Source organism: Lissotriton helveticus, chromosome 9, assembly GCF_964261635.1.
Source record: "Lissotriton helveticus chromosome 9, aLisHel1.1, whole genome shotgun sequence".
NCBI classification, from domain to species: domain Eukaryota; kingdom Metazoa; phylum Chordata; class Amphibia; order Caudata; family Salamandridae; genus Lissotriton; species Lissotriton helveticus.
The window spans coordinates 428,323,397-428,339,137 of record NC_136070.1 but is presented as its reverse complement, the minus strand read 5'-3'; the positions used below and the strand labels follow the sequence as shown (position 1 = coordinate 428,339,137).

The 15,741-nt window shown below is 44.2% G+C and overlaps 1 protein-coding gene across 3 annotated transcripts in view; it reads right to left on the bottom strand.

Moving 5' to 3' along the window:
• Nucleotides 1–15,741, bottom strand: part of TRAF3 (TNF receptor associated factor 3) — a 554,449-nt gene that overhangs the window by 55,268 nt on the left and 483,440 nt on the right. For all 3 annotated transcript variants that reach the window (XM_078660220.1, XM_078660221.1, XM_078660222.1), the window contains exon 8: nt 13,845–13,937. In XM_078660220.1, the coding sequence (XP_078516346.1) occupies nt 13,845–13,937 (93 nt within the window). The remainder of the gene's footprint in view (nt 1–13,844; nt 13,938–15,741) is intronic.

The window sequence follows — 15,741 nt, the reverse complement described above, 5'->3', positions numbered from 1 at the left end:
GCCATTTTGCTTTTTTCACTATTTTTGAAATATTAAACACATTTATGGGTGTGTTTTTTTGGGTATAAATACCATTATTTCCCATCTTTTAATAATTGATTGGGTATGACTGTCATTTGATAAAAGATACTATTTTTACAAAAAGAAGGCAAACAAAGTGGTGTGACACTACCTTGAAAACAGGAAGGAGTGACTAACCTAGATATAAAAGGAAAAACTCTACATTCACATTTGACATTTGATAAGCCTTAGGGAACAGGTCTTGTGTGTATTTGCTCATCATCAACACCGTCAAATGTCCATAAGGATGACCTGGTTGTCCTCTAAAAAGCCTGTAGGATGCATTCCGCTATGGATATGGATGGCAATGGAGAAGCCCATAGGTCGAGCCACCAAGGCCACCATGTCCAGAACACAGCTGAGAATTTGTTATGCCACATCTGGCCCATGGAGCACAACCTTTGTGAAATGATCACAGAGGTGGCTGGGAAGGTTTGGAATGACTAGCTGTGCCATTTGCCAAAAGGAATGAAGGTAACAGGTCACAAGATAAGTTGCATTAGTAGATCACAGGCAAGGACAACCCAAGGAGAAGACCTTCTCCCCCAAAGCCTCTATTTTCTTAGACTCCTTATCTAGGGAGTGGAGGGGAAAGACTCAGAATTCTGTTTGGTAGAAGAAAGAGGACTGGACCAAAAAGCTCCTGAGAGAGGGTGAGCAGTCAAAAATGTAGGAGCCGCAGGAGCAGGACGATGGCATCGTTAATCTGTCAATTCTTAACAGATGTAGAGACTGGCTTGTGCCATAAAAACAAAAATGGGGTCAAACAAGATATTACTGAATGGAAGCAAATTTCAGTCATATATGAGGCTAGCTGGATAATCTCAGTGAGATTAACCTTGTTCTCAAACACTAACATCAAGGACTTTTATAGTCTTGCGTAGGTCCGGCCACAAGTGAAGCAAATTATTCCATTGCAGGTCCAGCAAGGCAGTCCAAATTCGAAGAAATGTCCAGGCCACTACCATGTTGGAGTGCCACTAAGTCGCCTGCAACAGTAGCCATAAAAAGAAGGAGGTGGCCAGCTGGCACCTGAATAGAAACTGAGTCAGAGCCCAAAATATCATCAAGGCTACAGTAGCACTCGTCGCAAGGTAAGGGCCTGGAATACGCTTATTCAAGCAGCCACTCCACCTGGTGTCTGGAGTTGAGTAGAATGGCCCAGTCTTTGGAAAATGAGTCACATCGTGTGATGGATCTGAAGACAGAGCTGGTGGAGGAGAGTACAGTGCCAGAACGAGCAGTAACCGTCAAGGCTTGCACTAAAATAGCAACACACTTGGCACTGAGGGACCAGCAGAGCTTGGTCGATGGTCACTATGGTCAGAACAGCCAGCAGTGATCCCATCAAGAAGCCTAAAAAGCTTTTTGGGGGCTGCAGCCACTGCAGAGGGAGACACATGGCATTACTTCCTGAAAGTTGCCAGTACCGGTGGGGTGAAGGCCATAATTTCCACGGGGTCAGTCCCAGGGCCACAAAAACACCATAAGTCCATCTTCGGGCTTTGATTGTGCTATCAGGGCAGGAATCTGGTCCTGCTACAACTTCCACTATGTCTGACACCAAGGTGGATACCATGGATGAGTTGCAAACCCCCCATGGACCAGACAACCTACCCCTGGAATGATATTAGTGCTGTGAAGTCAACTGGTCCCTTTGTCTTCTCTGACCGGCCTCCCAGCATGCAGGTGACCAAATTTGTTGCAGAGTTTGGAGTCTTTCCGCATGCTGATACACCAGAAATAGATTTCATGTGGGACCAAGATCAACATCTGCTTACCACAGGATTAGCAACGTTTGCATCTACTACTTTGATGGAGACCTACTCAACAAAACAATGGGCCCGATTCACAAAGGGCCTCTTCACTCGTGGCGGTACCTCCAAACTGCAGTTTCTCATTGCAGCGGTCCCGCCACGAGTGAGGGCCCCTTGCCATGACTGCATGACAGCAGGGCCTCGCCACAAGTGAGGATGCTTTTTGTGGATCTGGCCGAATGTTTTTGAATGTATCAATATTCATTTTCTTTTTTGAACAATTGAAGGGAGCAACTTTGCATCCACATAATAGTTCGTGGAAATAAAAGAAATGACGTCAGTGTGCTGCCTTGTCCGACTCTTTGGTGTCATGTACGGAGTGGTTACAAGAGATAAAACGCAGTTGTCACAATGCCTACTGGTATCGGAGAACTGTTAGAAAGTTTTCTGAACTATTCTAGAACCCTAAGGGGATTTAAGAGGTGAGGAATCTGCAGAGCTTAATTTGTAAGTGAATGATTGCTGGTGCCCAGAAGCCTGCAGCCTGTGCAATTAAATGCCAACGCTCTGACTACTAAAGCTGTGTAATCTTCCATTCACCTCAAGCCTCTTTAATCCACTGTCAGATGCTTCCTCGTCCTTTTATCTCACTCTTGCAGGTTCCTGCTTTTTACTTTGTGACAGATTTTCCGTCTTTCTCTTCCTCTGTCTCTCAGCTTTGTGTTTTTTCCCCTTCTTTTGTTACTGGTAAATGTTTGATGCTAGAAGATAAGTGCCAGTCCATAATAGTAAAGGCTGGTGGCCACCGCCGGCTTAAATTAAGCGCTTGGAATCTGTAGGTAGAAGTATACATCAGAAAGATAGCGACTAGCTTGTTAGGCTGCAGACAGGAATCCTACTCGGCTTAGTATTTTGATCCAAGGAGGAGAGGTGTTATGTAAATGTGAGTTTGAGGGGAAATAGGTTTAGAACAATGGGCCTCCGACTAAACTGAAAGGACCACAGACCGTCTGTGATAAATACAAAAAATTCTCAAGGATTTAGGTCTTACTAATAACATGCATAAAAAATGTAGCCAGTGTTGCCGCCTTCGATGAACATCTAACAAACAATATAAAAGTAACAGTTCATCAAAACCCAGAAATAAAGTACACCTCATAACTTTACCATAATGTGAACACATGCTGACTGATAGCTAATTTATTTTAAAGACATATTCTATTCCTAAAGTGGTTTTAAAAGCGGAAGTATTCTAAACAAAACAGTTAATAAACAAAAGCGATGGTGTTGGAACTGAATTAAGTATATCGGAGTGTCTGATTCACACAGAAACAGTTAGGAACTTTTCATTATGTTTACCACAGAAAATTAATTTGCTGCACAACAAGAGTAAAATGGAAGATAAACGTAGCTTTATAGTTCGAGTTTTTTCTAAATGGCACAGTTTACATCTTAAATATCCTACAATATTGTGGGATGTGCTACGATCACAATAATGCCCTATTTGACATCAAACGCCAAGGGATGGGTAGGTGTAGTGAATTAATACAAATCATTGGGACGCCAGCTGAGCTTTAGTACAGGTTAACACGCACTTTTTCCACATTCAAAATAAACCTGCAATATTTAAGAAGCCTGTTTCCACAATTATTATTCATCTTCTCAAATTGAAACATATTTTCCACTGGCTCCAATCGCAATGTTGAGGGTTCGTATGTACAATATACGTTTCTAATTCTAGCAGAGGGGAGTAACAAAGGTTTCTATGGTGCACTAAAGGGGGTGAATCTGAGTCCTTTGTATATCTATGAAGCAGGGTTGGATTGGGTTCAGAATTCTGCCCGGGCACCCCCATAAAAGTTACCCACATTGCCAGATGACGCCCGTTCATGAAACAGCATTTGGCTAGTCTCATTGGGCTAATTTTTACAGATATGTTTGATAAATTATGTATTTTAAAGCTCATAGCACCCGAAACGTAGGTGAAAACTAGAAGCGAGAAGGTGAAATAAAGTGTCCCAAGGGCCACAACTCCTGATCTGGCTATGTGTGACACCTGCCCATTTTTAGGTCTCGCACCTAGCGTTGCACTGCACAGCAGTGCACGCGCAGCGGGAGGCATTTAGTAGGTGAAAAAAGAGGGTTTCAGCACTGACCTAGGAGTCTCACACGCTCGTGCGTGTGATTTTCCTTTTGTGCTACCTCTTTGGCCTTTGAGTGCGTCTTTCAATGAAAGACTGCCGCAATTGGCCAAAGGCGGGCACATAGCTCCTCCCATGGCCTATTGGTGTCTATTACGCGCACCAAGCGCGTAATAGACACCAATAGGCCATGGGAGGAGCACGTATCGTGCCCAGGCAGGAGGGTGATACTTGAAATCACATGCTTGACTGTGGCGCGTGCGCGCTCACCACTCGCGGGCGTGTTTTTTTTTTTTTTACATTTCACTGCCGCTTGTTTAATGAAGGCTGCATGCAGTCTGTGCCTGGTTTTTAAGGTAAGGGAAAGCCGATCCCCAACCTCTAAGTGCCGTCAAAATGTTTATAATGTAAATATCATTAACTTTAATAAAAGGAATACCGTGATCACACATTATGCCTTGCACCTGAGGTGTGCTGAGACAGCTATGCGAACCCCTACAGTCCTCGTGCACTACTGGCCAGGGTCTCCCTTCACCCCTCTGAGGATTTAGAGCTGTAATTGTAACCTGAACCCCGCTGGCACGTCAGGCGAATATGGCTGCAGAAAGTGCTGCTTGCTGCGCAGAGAAGCCAGTGCTACCCCCGTGCCTATGGGAGAGAAGGAGACGCGGGTGTGTCTGTGAGCTGCGCGACACCGGGGATCCTCATCTTGGAAGCTTGGAGCTTGGGAATCCCTCTGCTAGAGAGCCGTGCGCCCGCCCGCCTGTTGTCGGCGCTGCGGGATGACAGCTCGGCTCTGATCTGTCACACTCTCCTGGCGAGGCTGCGAGATGTCAGGTGCCGCCTGAGAGCTCCCCGGGGACACTGCGCCTGCTGATCATGACAGGTTACATGTTCCTAAGAGCTCCTTTTAGAGCTGGTTAAGTGCTCTCCTTCCATTTTAATTGGCCGGGTAGTTGACATTGGCTCTCCGCCACCAGTCTGCGTGGCTCTGACACACTCCCCCTCCCCCCTATTATAATAGCACAGAAAGGACTTAACTACTCACTGACTGGTGGGAAAGAAATCCTTGCTGTGAGGTGGGAAAGGACTTGTTACCCACAGTGGATGGTCAGTAGGTTTGTGTGCAGCAGATTTCCCGCCAATTTGGGCGAAGGCAGTATTACTTCTCCACAGTAGGCGAACGCACCCATGATACCAACATCGGACGAGTGCCGACACTCCTACCAGCACTCGAAAGGCGAGGCCGTTACTGTATCTGAGGTAACCAAGGCTTTTTTCACAAACCGCCTACTTCTGGAGGTCAGACGTACTTTTACAAAATAAACCGAGCTTAACAGGGAAGGTCTTGTTAGAAGAGTCGGCTGCTGTGTCTCTGTTTTTTTGTTGTTTTTTTACTTTTCAGGGACACTGTGCCCTTTCTTTTTTAAACTTTTACAATGCCAGAGGTTAAAAACTCACAATTGAGAGACCTATAGCATTGTAAATGCTTGTTATTAACTGGCATTACCGGTATTTTAATGTCCTTGCCAGTACGAAAATGAAAAAAATCACCTAAAGGTGGTATTTTCTCCTCTGATCGTTATGCACTTCAAACAGTAAATGTAAGGCGAAAGCAGTTTAAAATGTGGTCTAAAGCTGCTTTAATGATCCCGGACTGATAGTTATAACTAAACAGAGGCAGAAAAACCATGTTAGGAAGGAATATGGACGTTTTTATTACTATATAAAGAATACTCATTTCTTAATATATTCCAGCCTTGCAGACTCTTAAAACATGAGCAAACAGATTATTTTTTTATTATAGTGCTATATAGCTTGTACTCTGCCTAAGAGCCGCAACTATATGAGCACAATTCACATTACAGAAGATCAAATTAATTTATATATTCCCCCCACCTCCCCAGTCAACTATAGCCTCCAGGCGATGGCCTGGCAGAGGAGGGGTGAAGAAAAGCACATAGCTGCTGCTGCTCCAGAAAGCGGAGGTGAAGATGGCCCTACAGCCACACCACCTGCCCAGTGGCGGCTACTAGGGACCAGAAGTGGTTGGGGCAGCGGACAGAGGGAAGGTGGTATCAAAAAGAAAAAAAAAGATCACTCACTTGTATACGGCCACTGCCTCTCCTCCGTCCTCTTCTGTTCCTGACTCCCAGCAGCATACAGGCTCTCAGACTTTCCTAAGCCAATGACGACGCAGCTGTCATGCTGGTAATAGTACCAGTATTACCAGCATGACTGCAGGGTAGTGATTGGTTTGAGCAGCCTGGTTTGCCACTCAGACAGCGCCTGGGACTGTTCTCCATCCAGCAATGCAACACAGCTGGGTGGAGAAATGTTAAGTGTGCCTGACGGTTTGACCATCCTAAGAGGGTCGGCCAAATCATAACGCGCACTTATGGTGCTCACCACTCCTTCTCATCATTGCTGGCTGCTGCTGTCCATCAGGATAGCACAGCCCCGCCCCGCCCTGGCTCAGTACTGAGAAATAAAATTATACCATTGTGTTACTATCATTTTATTTTCCTTTTTGTACTGCTCAGAGAGCAGTGGGGCGATACTCCTCCGCCTTAATGGAGGAGTTGCTGTTGACCCCACCTCAGTTTAACAGCACAGCAGGGGAGGGGGACACGGCTTCTGGGTGTTTGCATTGGACCCACAGGTTGGTGTGGGGGAAGCCAAGCTAAAGTCTGTAGTGGCCAGAAAATCCTGACATAGCGACGCTGCTGAAATGACCTCTTCAGAGCCTATCTACCCATGATGCTGGCCCAAAATTGCAGTGGCCTGGTAGGGAAGACAGTAAGGCTATGTGGGCCGTTGACCGAGCTCCTGACAAAAACCGGCCCACAGGTGACCCTGAGGCACCTGTCAATTGCCTAATCCCCCGACTGCCCGCCTTCCCAATCGGATGCTGCTATGAAGTGGTCTATCTAAATTGCTAGGGCGCCACTTACAAGACAAATTTGACAATGAAGGCCTATGATGGTGTGTCGCACCCCAAAACTGTAAGATGATTGGCTAGACAAGGCCCTTTAAAAGTACACATTAATCATCATTAGGTGTGTTAACGACCTTGAATGAATCCTCTAGAATGAATCAGGAGCCTGAAACAGGAAACAGCTTGCAGAGCATTTTCTTCCTGCCTGTCGTGTAAATTCATCATTACAGTCCTAGATCAATTTATTGAGCGTGTCGTCGCAGCCAGCGAGAGACACACTGCTGACAGCTTGGATGTACCTCAGCCCCCATCCCTGACATATGATGCGGTTAGCTATTTTGGTAATGTCGTCGAGTGTCTTGGGATTCCCGGTGATTCAAAGCAGTCATTCTGAATAGGAAAGGGACTACAAAGTGAAAAGTGGACCGGTGTGATGGAGAAGCGCAAACGCTGGAAACTCAATATCCCTCAGATAAACGTGATCTGGGGTGTGATGAGGTCTCCTTCTAAGGACATACCTGACACTAACAAAGGGTAGAAACGAATGACTACCCGCCATCTACACAGGTGACCATTAAACACAGACAGGGTGCCATCAGCTTATGTAACTAGTCGGTACGAATGTACATTTTTATTAACATATGTGCTCATCAAATAAAGGAAAACCAAGCAACCCTGCAATGCAAGGATGAAGGTCTGCTGTCCCTTACAGGTCACCATCACTGCATTCAAAGCCATTCCAGAGGATCACACATTGCAGTCTGGGTAATGACCATTTATTGGTAAGTCACTGTGCAACTGCATATGAATGCACATTCTGCAACGCCACCTGTTGATACATACGTTGCACTGCAAAAAGACAACCAATTCATAAAAAAATCATGCACCATTTCATTCACTATTTGCGACCTGCCTGAACGTACTTCAGGCACCCATATGCTATGAAGTACCTCTTGACAACTTGTCCTACCTAAGGTATTCACTTCATTTTGATAACTGTAAAGCTTTTATATATGGCATAATCAATTGCAACTTATAAGGTTATATACAGCCAAAGAGGAATTTTGTACACATGAAGGGGCACCAGCTCCTAAGCTAAGTGCCTACAAGGTCACAGACGTCTAAGGAAGCTAGCAATATCCTTTTTATGTATGTGTGGGGTGTTTTATTCCTAACGCTATATTGGTGCCCTTAGTCCTCTCCTTCCATAGCTCCCAAGGGGCAATGTGTCATATTTGATACTTTATACCTGTCCTGTTTTTTCTAAATCGAAAGTAGTTTGCAGGATGGGACTTTTTAGGGCAAATCTTTTATGGTAACAAACTCTCAAATCCCATGTTGTATAAACACCAGCAGTGGCTGAATGCATCCTATATAAAATTAGGCCGTTCCAGAGCTATAGAAATTCAGTTTCCTAGCAAACAAAGCTGCATTCAACCTTAAAAAATTATTTAACAATTCAATAACTACTCTTAAATTCAATCTTCCACCCCTAAACATAGATACTACCTTTTAGGGAAGCATTCCCTTTCTTTCCAACTGCTCCCCTGCTGAGTATTTAATTGTTTAGTCATAGTTTTGACTGGTGTAGACAACAGTATGCTTGCATTTCCTTCACTTCACAGTATGCTGCTGTTTCAAGTCATACCCGGGCATGGCTGTAACAGTAATCTTAGGGAGACCACTGATGTTGCACACCTTTCCTCAGAGAGAGTTAGGAGAGGTGTTGTACTGATAATCAAAGAGAGTCTCTGTATGCTAAACATGGTATGATGTAGTTTTTTCTCCTTGCTTATGGTGCAGGGTATTGGTTCAAGTGGCTGTACACTAACTTTTCTCTAAGAGAAGGTGGTAATCTGCTCTCGGTAGGCTGAAATAAAGGGTACTGTGATGTCACTTCTCGCTTGTAATACATTATTACATACGAGTATTGGCATAGTTTTCGTGTTATAAGTGCACTTTGACTTTATAACGAGCATGTAATAAAATTAAATTCTCTAGTTATTCATGAGTAAAATACTTACGTATATTTTGATCACTATCCTTAAAATTCACAATGTGTGGATTTGGTTTCGCTGATGACATTACATCTGTGGACTCCCCTCTATGTACTAATAATCCAGCTCCACGGATAGACATTTAGTATTGAGAGACAGGAGGGTTTGACAATTGTGAGGACATCAGGTGGGCCCACCAAATGGTTGGTGCACAAAACACAAGACATGCTTAAAACTGAATGGTAGGCTTCTAAATATACTCTGCAAATTAAATAAAACGTGGTAAAGCAGCTCATCATAAGATACAGCATGACACAATGTTTTCAAACCTAGTCTGCCTATCCCTTTCTACTTCTTTAGTTTTCTCGAGACAAAGTGTAGGTGGTGGCAGCACCCGGGCCGCTGGCAGACCTCTATGTTTCATTGTGCTCCTGTGAGATGGCGGAGTCTAAAGCCAGACATTTTGGATGAGGTCAAGCAACAACTTGGAGATATGCTGGTGTCTTTTGGATCACCAGCCCATCTGTGGCCAGAGTAAAATAGTCATCAATTCCATAACGAGGAATGTTAGAAAGGCGATTGATTTAAAGCCCTGACTGAGCTGCAGCAATACAGGAACAATACACAGACAAGAACACCTTCTCAGATTTTCTTGTTTGTCATTGGGTGCACAAAGTGAACCCAATACCATATCTTCTGATAAGGGATTCCTGCGTTTGATTTTCTTCAGTCTGTCGACGATGGTGGTCGCTGTCATTTCAGCAATCTTAAACCAGAACTCCTGATTGAAAAATTCAAGACCAATTTGACGTCCGCTTTTAAGTCTACTCAGATCCAGGGAAACGACCTCTAGATCTATTATTAGCCTTTGCATGTTATTTAATACTGTGAGATTGCACATAGTTAGGGCATACACGTACACAGCCGTAAAACCATTTAGGACTGCCAGATAACCTTTTGAGGTTAACTGAGAGACATATATGGAACTGTGAATCAAGTCTTATGTATATAGGAGAGAAAACCAGGATAATTCCACCAGTTAGAGAAAATTATCAACTCAGATCAATAGACATCATTATACACCACAATTAGGGCCAAGATGAAGTGGAATTATATTCAAGATGAAGTGGAATTATATTCACAAATGTTTGCTCTAGCTCCCAAAACATGTTACCAACTAGAACCAGAACAAACCATTTGTACATGGTCAACTGGAATTCCAAGAGGGAAAGCAAATTTCGAGAGCCTGGTTTAAAATGTACTGAATTTAGCCTGGGGCCGTGCAGTCAATATCTGTAAAACAAAGAGGTCCTTTCCAGAGAAAAAGTGTTCACATGGGTTCCAAGCTCACTATGCCCGAGAGATTAAGCGGCACCTCACAAACGAGTGTAAGAAAGTGGCTCTATATATACACTGGACCAAAGTCAGATACAGCGTGTATAGAGTCCCCAATCCCTAGAGGTATAACAGAGGTTAAAGTCAGATCTGACCTTACTCTCTAAAGTGGTAGCTTGGTCGAGCAGTAAGGCAGTACCAGAGGACAGTGTAAAGCCTTTGTTGTACACACTAAGGGCCATATGTATCAACAACCTGATTTGCGATTCTCAAATAGCGATTTTTTGGAAATCGCTATTTGAGAATCGCAAATAGGGATGTATGTACAAAATCACCATTTTTTTGCGATTTCTTAGTATTCCTTAATTGTGATTTGCAAATTGCGAATCGCAATTAAGGAATACTTTCCCATTCATTTCTATGGGCCAGGAGGCCCATAGGAATGAATGGGAAGTAATTCTCAATTTGCGATTCGCAATTTGAGAATCGCAAATTGAGAATAATTTCAAGGGTGCAGGGGTGTCCAAAGGACACCCTGTTGCACCCCTGAAATAAGCATGGGTGCACATGTGGCACACATACATGCCTTAAGGGCATGTATGTGCTTCACATTGCACTTTGAACTCGAGGCCAATTGTTTTTATATCCACATATATAGTTGTTTTATTTTAGAACCAACAGGTATCAAAATATACTTTTCTCAATATGAGTGACTTTAGGTAATTACTTTGCAGAATGGCAATATACTTGGTAAATACAATAGTTACTGGGGTTGCAATAGGTTACACAATTCTAAACACAATTTAACATTGAGCTCAATGGGTTTTTCTACATAAATGCAGTTGATTACTTTCAGGATTACTTTTCTAGCCACAGGACTGGATCCTGGATTCAATCCCGGGACCTAAGCTGTAAACAGTTAAGTAAAAGCGTTTTGGTTAAAGTTGTAATTTGTAAAGGATATAAATATATTTACAAAGTTGACACTTAGAAACTATTCAAAGAAAAACTAGCAATGTTTTATGGAAGGAAATTCAAGTCACAGATAAAGTAGGTTCTCGTTACTTTTGTAATCCAGTACTGTACTCCTAGGTTCAGCACTGGGACCTCTACCTAAGACAGGTAAGTATTTGCGTTTCAGTAGTTGGTACGATTTTTAAAGAATATTTGTAATTTGCAAAATCGACACTTAGAAGAAATTTCAGAGAAAAACAGTCAATGGTTTCCTGTGGAAGAAAATACAAGTAACTGGTAAGTACAGTTAAGATTACTTTTGCGGTTCAGTACTGAACTAGAAAGTTCAGCACTGGCTTCTCTCCTACTCCCAGGGGAGTATTTCAGAAATCGTTTTTCGGCTGATTTTAGAGGAATATTAAAGTTTTAAAACTCCACACTTAGAAGTAATTTTAGAGAAAACCAGTCAATGTTAGCCCATGGAAGTAAAGTGGGAAATCGGCTTTCAGGTGAGTACTCGACTGGTGAGGTTAAGGTTCTGGGCATAGACTCAGGGGTCTCCCAGGGTCGGATAGGTACAGTTGTTACACCCTTAGCGACACAGGGGCAGCCAGGTGCAGAGAGAGTAGGCCCAATGCAATCCAATGGAGGGTAGGGGGCCTTTGGTTGGTGGCTGCAAGCAGGCAGGCCACGCGGCTGTGGGAGCTAAGCTCCTGGTCACTTACTCAGGGCATGTGGGGAAGTAGAGTAGGGTAGTAGTTGCACTTCCAGCGGCACTCGGGCGGCTGGGTAAAGGGTGCTTTTGAGCCGTCGGGCCCTCAATGATATCCAATGGGAAAGTTACAAAGTGAACAAAGGCTGCAGGCTCGGGGACGGAGATGCCTCAGGTGCGACCACCACTTCGAGAGGTAAGTTGGGTTATTGGTGAAGAGGTGAGCACGCCAAAAGAGGGCACAGGGGGCCGTGGGGCGCCGGGTGCAGGGCTGTCTTTGGGTGTCGGGAAATCTTACCCTCGGCTGGTCGCGGTGGGGGGGGGGGTCCCTGGTTCTGAGGCTGCAGGTGTCGTCTGGGTTGTCAAGGAGGGTTTTTGGGCACTGGACTGTGCTGAGAAGTTTGATATCAAACTTGTCAGTCTTCAGTGCAGCCATTATGGTGCTGTGGAGTTCGTAATGACGACCTCCCAGCACCATATACTCTTAATGGCATCACTGCACTTACAGTGCCCAGGAAGGGCCCTGGGTACTGTAGGGGCACAGGGCTCATGCACCTGTGCCCACACCAGTGGCATAGGGCACCCAGCTAGAGGGGTGACTGAGGTATGCCAGGGCAGTGGGTCTTGTGGGCATGGCACACTGGGATGTGTGCCATGTCGACTCTTTGTTTAGCACTGTACTTAGACACTCACCCTCAAAGGCAGTGTGTGGGTGTCAGGGTACAGGGCCCCTAAGGATGGCACAATAAGTGCTGCAGCCCTTAAGGGTCTTCTCTGGTCACCATGCCCTGGGTACCATCTACTAGGGGCTGACAGGTGGCCAGAGATGCCAATTGGGTTTTAGTTTCAACACAGTTTTAGGGAAGGAAAACAGGCCCTCGGCACCTGGTTGGCAGGAGCTCAGGGCACACTTAGTCAAAGCACATCAGCAGTTCAGCAAAAAAGTGGGGGCATACCGGTGCAAGAAAGATGGCACTTTCTCACAACGAGAAACACAGCAAATACAGAGAAGAGGCTGCATGTGATGTGTACAATGGGGACATGGTATAGAACTGGTCTTCTGGCATGGGATCAAGATTTACTCAGGGTTGGCTCCCTTCTACAAAATCACAGACAATAATTTGCTTAAAAACTAAAAAATTGAATTCTAACTATAGGAGTTTTATATGGTTAGGAAACTAAGACACAAGCTTTTGCCATTGTAGCTATTTTGTCTAATCTTCAATTTAACCATTCTTTAATTGTTTTATATGGTTAGGAAAGAAAGACACAAGCTTTTGCCATTGTTACTATTTTGTCTAATCTTCAATTTAAACATTCTTTAATTGTGTTTCTTAGACTTAGACACCCGATCAATGCAGGATTTTAATGACAGCACCCGACACGGTTAAGGAGATAGATTTGGGTTACTTTCTTGTGTATGTGGCTATGGAGGAACTCTGGCAGTGATCGAGCCCTCCTGGACCTACGGTGAAAACTTCTGATGCAGACCAAGAGGTCTGGATCAGCAGCCTGATTTTTACCAACAGAGTGATGGAATTTCCTCGCCTCCAATTTCAGAACAGCTTTGTTCCAATTTAGCGCCTCCTAAACATATCCTGACATTTGACCCCCTGAGAAAATCAATGCACCTGTAGCGGGAGTCCTTATGGGGTGCGGGAGGGGGGTGCGAGCACTACTGACATAGTGTGCTAAAGCCTAAACTAATGCGTACACCACATGCGAATTTATGTAACACATTTTTCAGAGCTCCCCACCTTACACCTTACCTTAGCACTCAAACAAAAAAATGGAGTACACACTTCTAAAATGTGTGTGCCAAGTGTACAAACCTTCACGCAGAAACTAAACACAAAAGCACAATTGCCCCATTTTACTGACTGGAGAATAAAAGCGGCTTCTGTTTTACCCAGTGTTTTCATTCCATGATTTGTAGTCAGGATACATTACCTTCGTTTCAAGGGAATTACTCCACTCCTTCATTAGGTTAACATGTTGCACTGCTGAGCTTGCTTCGTGTGTTTTAATTTGCTGATTTGTCCCCTGGGAAATGGAAACAAATGAACATTTTTAACCCAGTGAAATACGCTTGGAAAATAAAGAGTGCCCCACTGGAGAAGTAGCCAGCACCGCACATTCGGAGAAAGCAGGATGCATAATGAAAATACTAGGTTTAAATGTACAAGCCCATCACCTAACTTTAGCACGTGCAGATCCAAGCATGTTACAGAGCTCACAAGCATATACAATAGGCTCCTGCAGGACCTGCAATAACCCTTCAGAGCTCCCACTCTACATAAGGGATGTGGATATCTGTGGGATGGAGGAATCACTAACACCCATCAGCACCCATTGTGGGTGTGTGATAGGGTATACACACACACTCACTCACAGCATACACATACATTCATGCACACACATGCATGCACACGACATTCAATAAAGACTCAGCGGCTGAGGCAGTGACATTGGCTGGCAGGAGGGTTTAGGGAGGAAAGGGGTGGGCAGAAGATCCCACTGCCTCCTCTCATTGGCTGACCTTGTTATAGGTCAGCCAATGGGAGGAGGACCATCCCTAACTCGTCACAGAGTGGGAAGCGGTCAATGAGAGTTGCTGACCCCACCCTACCCCACTCTGTGACAACGCGTCACTGATACTAAAACAAGGGGACCCCTGGAGTTAGATAGAGATGGAGACGCAGGGGAAAAGGGCAAATACAATACAAGAAAATGTCTCCACCCAAAATAGATCAAAAGGGCTCTAATAAAGTCACCAAGAATAAGGTCTCCCTCCCAGCAAGGAGCAGTCAATAAGAATTTTTTTTAAACATATTCATAAATAAACGTAAGCAGCCTTCATTTGTATATACAATCGATTGATTTTCATTGATACAATGTCACAGAAGAAAAAATGAAAGAAAAGATACACATCCCCACAACACAATCATTCAGGCATTCAAAACAACACATATTTCTCATTCACTAAGTCTCATTCATCCTGATCCTAGAGGATCCAATCATTCAAACTCAATTTAATTTTTTTTTCTAAGAAAGGCGGAGAACTACAGAACTTAATAGTAGGCCAAAGAGACAAATAGCCTTCCTACATATATATTATATTGACCGGAGGTTTGCACAAAATCAATTTTCAAAAATATAACAAGGGTTATACAATAAAATGTACACAATCCAAATGTCTAACAAAGACTTAGAAAAATAGACAAAAACCATTGGTTATAAAAAATGACAATACGTGGTTAATCCGCAGGATTTTTTCTGTAGTGGTGCCGACGCACGTTTCGGTGTGTGACCTATTACAGGTCTCACCTTCCTCAGGGCACATGTCTCCGTGGAGACAAATGTGGGGGGTATCTGAGTTGCAAATGCTGGTCACAGTAGAATAATGAATACCAGACACGATAAACTAACAGCACAATACGTCGAAAATAGGCGTGCAGAAGGACTGCAAGCAGGGAAATGCAAAATAACAATGGGGATCCTAAGCAATCAGGCAAAGGATGTATAGATATCAAGAGAGGCAAGGCAGCAGAGGGGTCCAGGAGAATGATAGATAGCTGTAGCCTCTAGGGCAAAGCGGCTGGTCACAATGGCCGGGTAGAACTCGGGCAATAATTGGTCGAAGGGTGAGAGCAGCAACGACAATGGATCCCAGAAAGAAACGATTTAGGTACGGGGGCCGGAGGCTCGTGAAGAATACTCCGGTCCTGGGTGCTCGAAGGCATCCAATCAGTTGATGCAGTTTTGGCGTAGGCTGGCGTCCAAAAATACACGGGCGTGGGAGGGAGACCTTATTCTTGGTGACTTTATTAGCACCCTTTTGATCTAT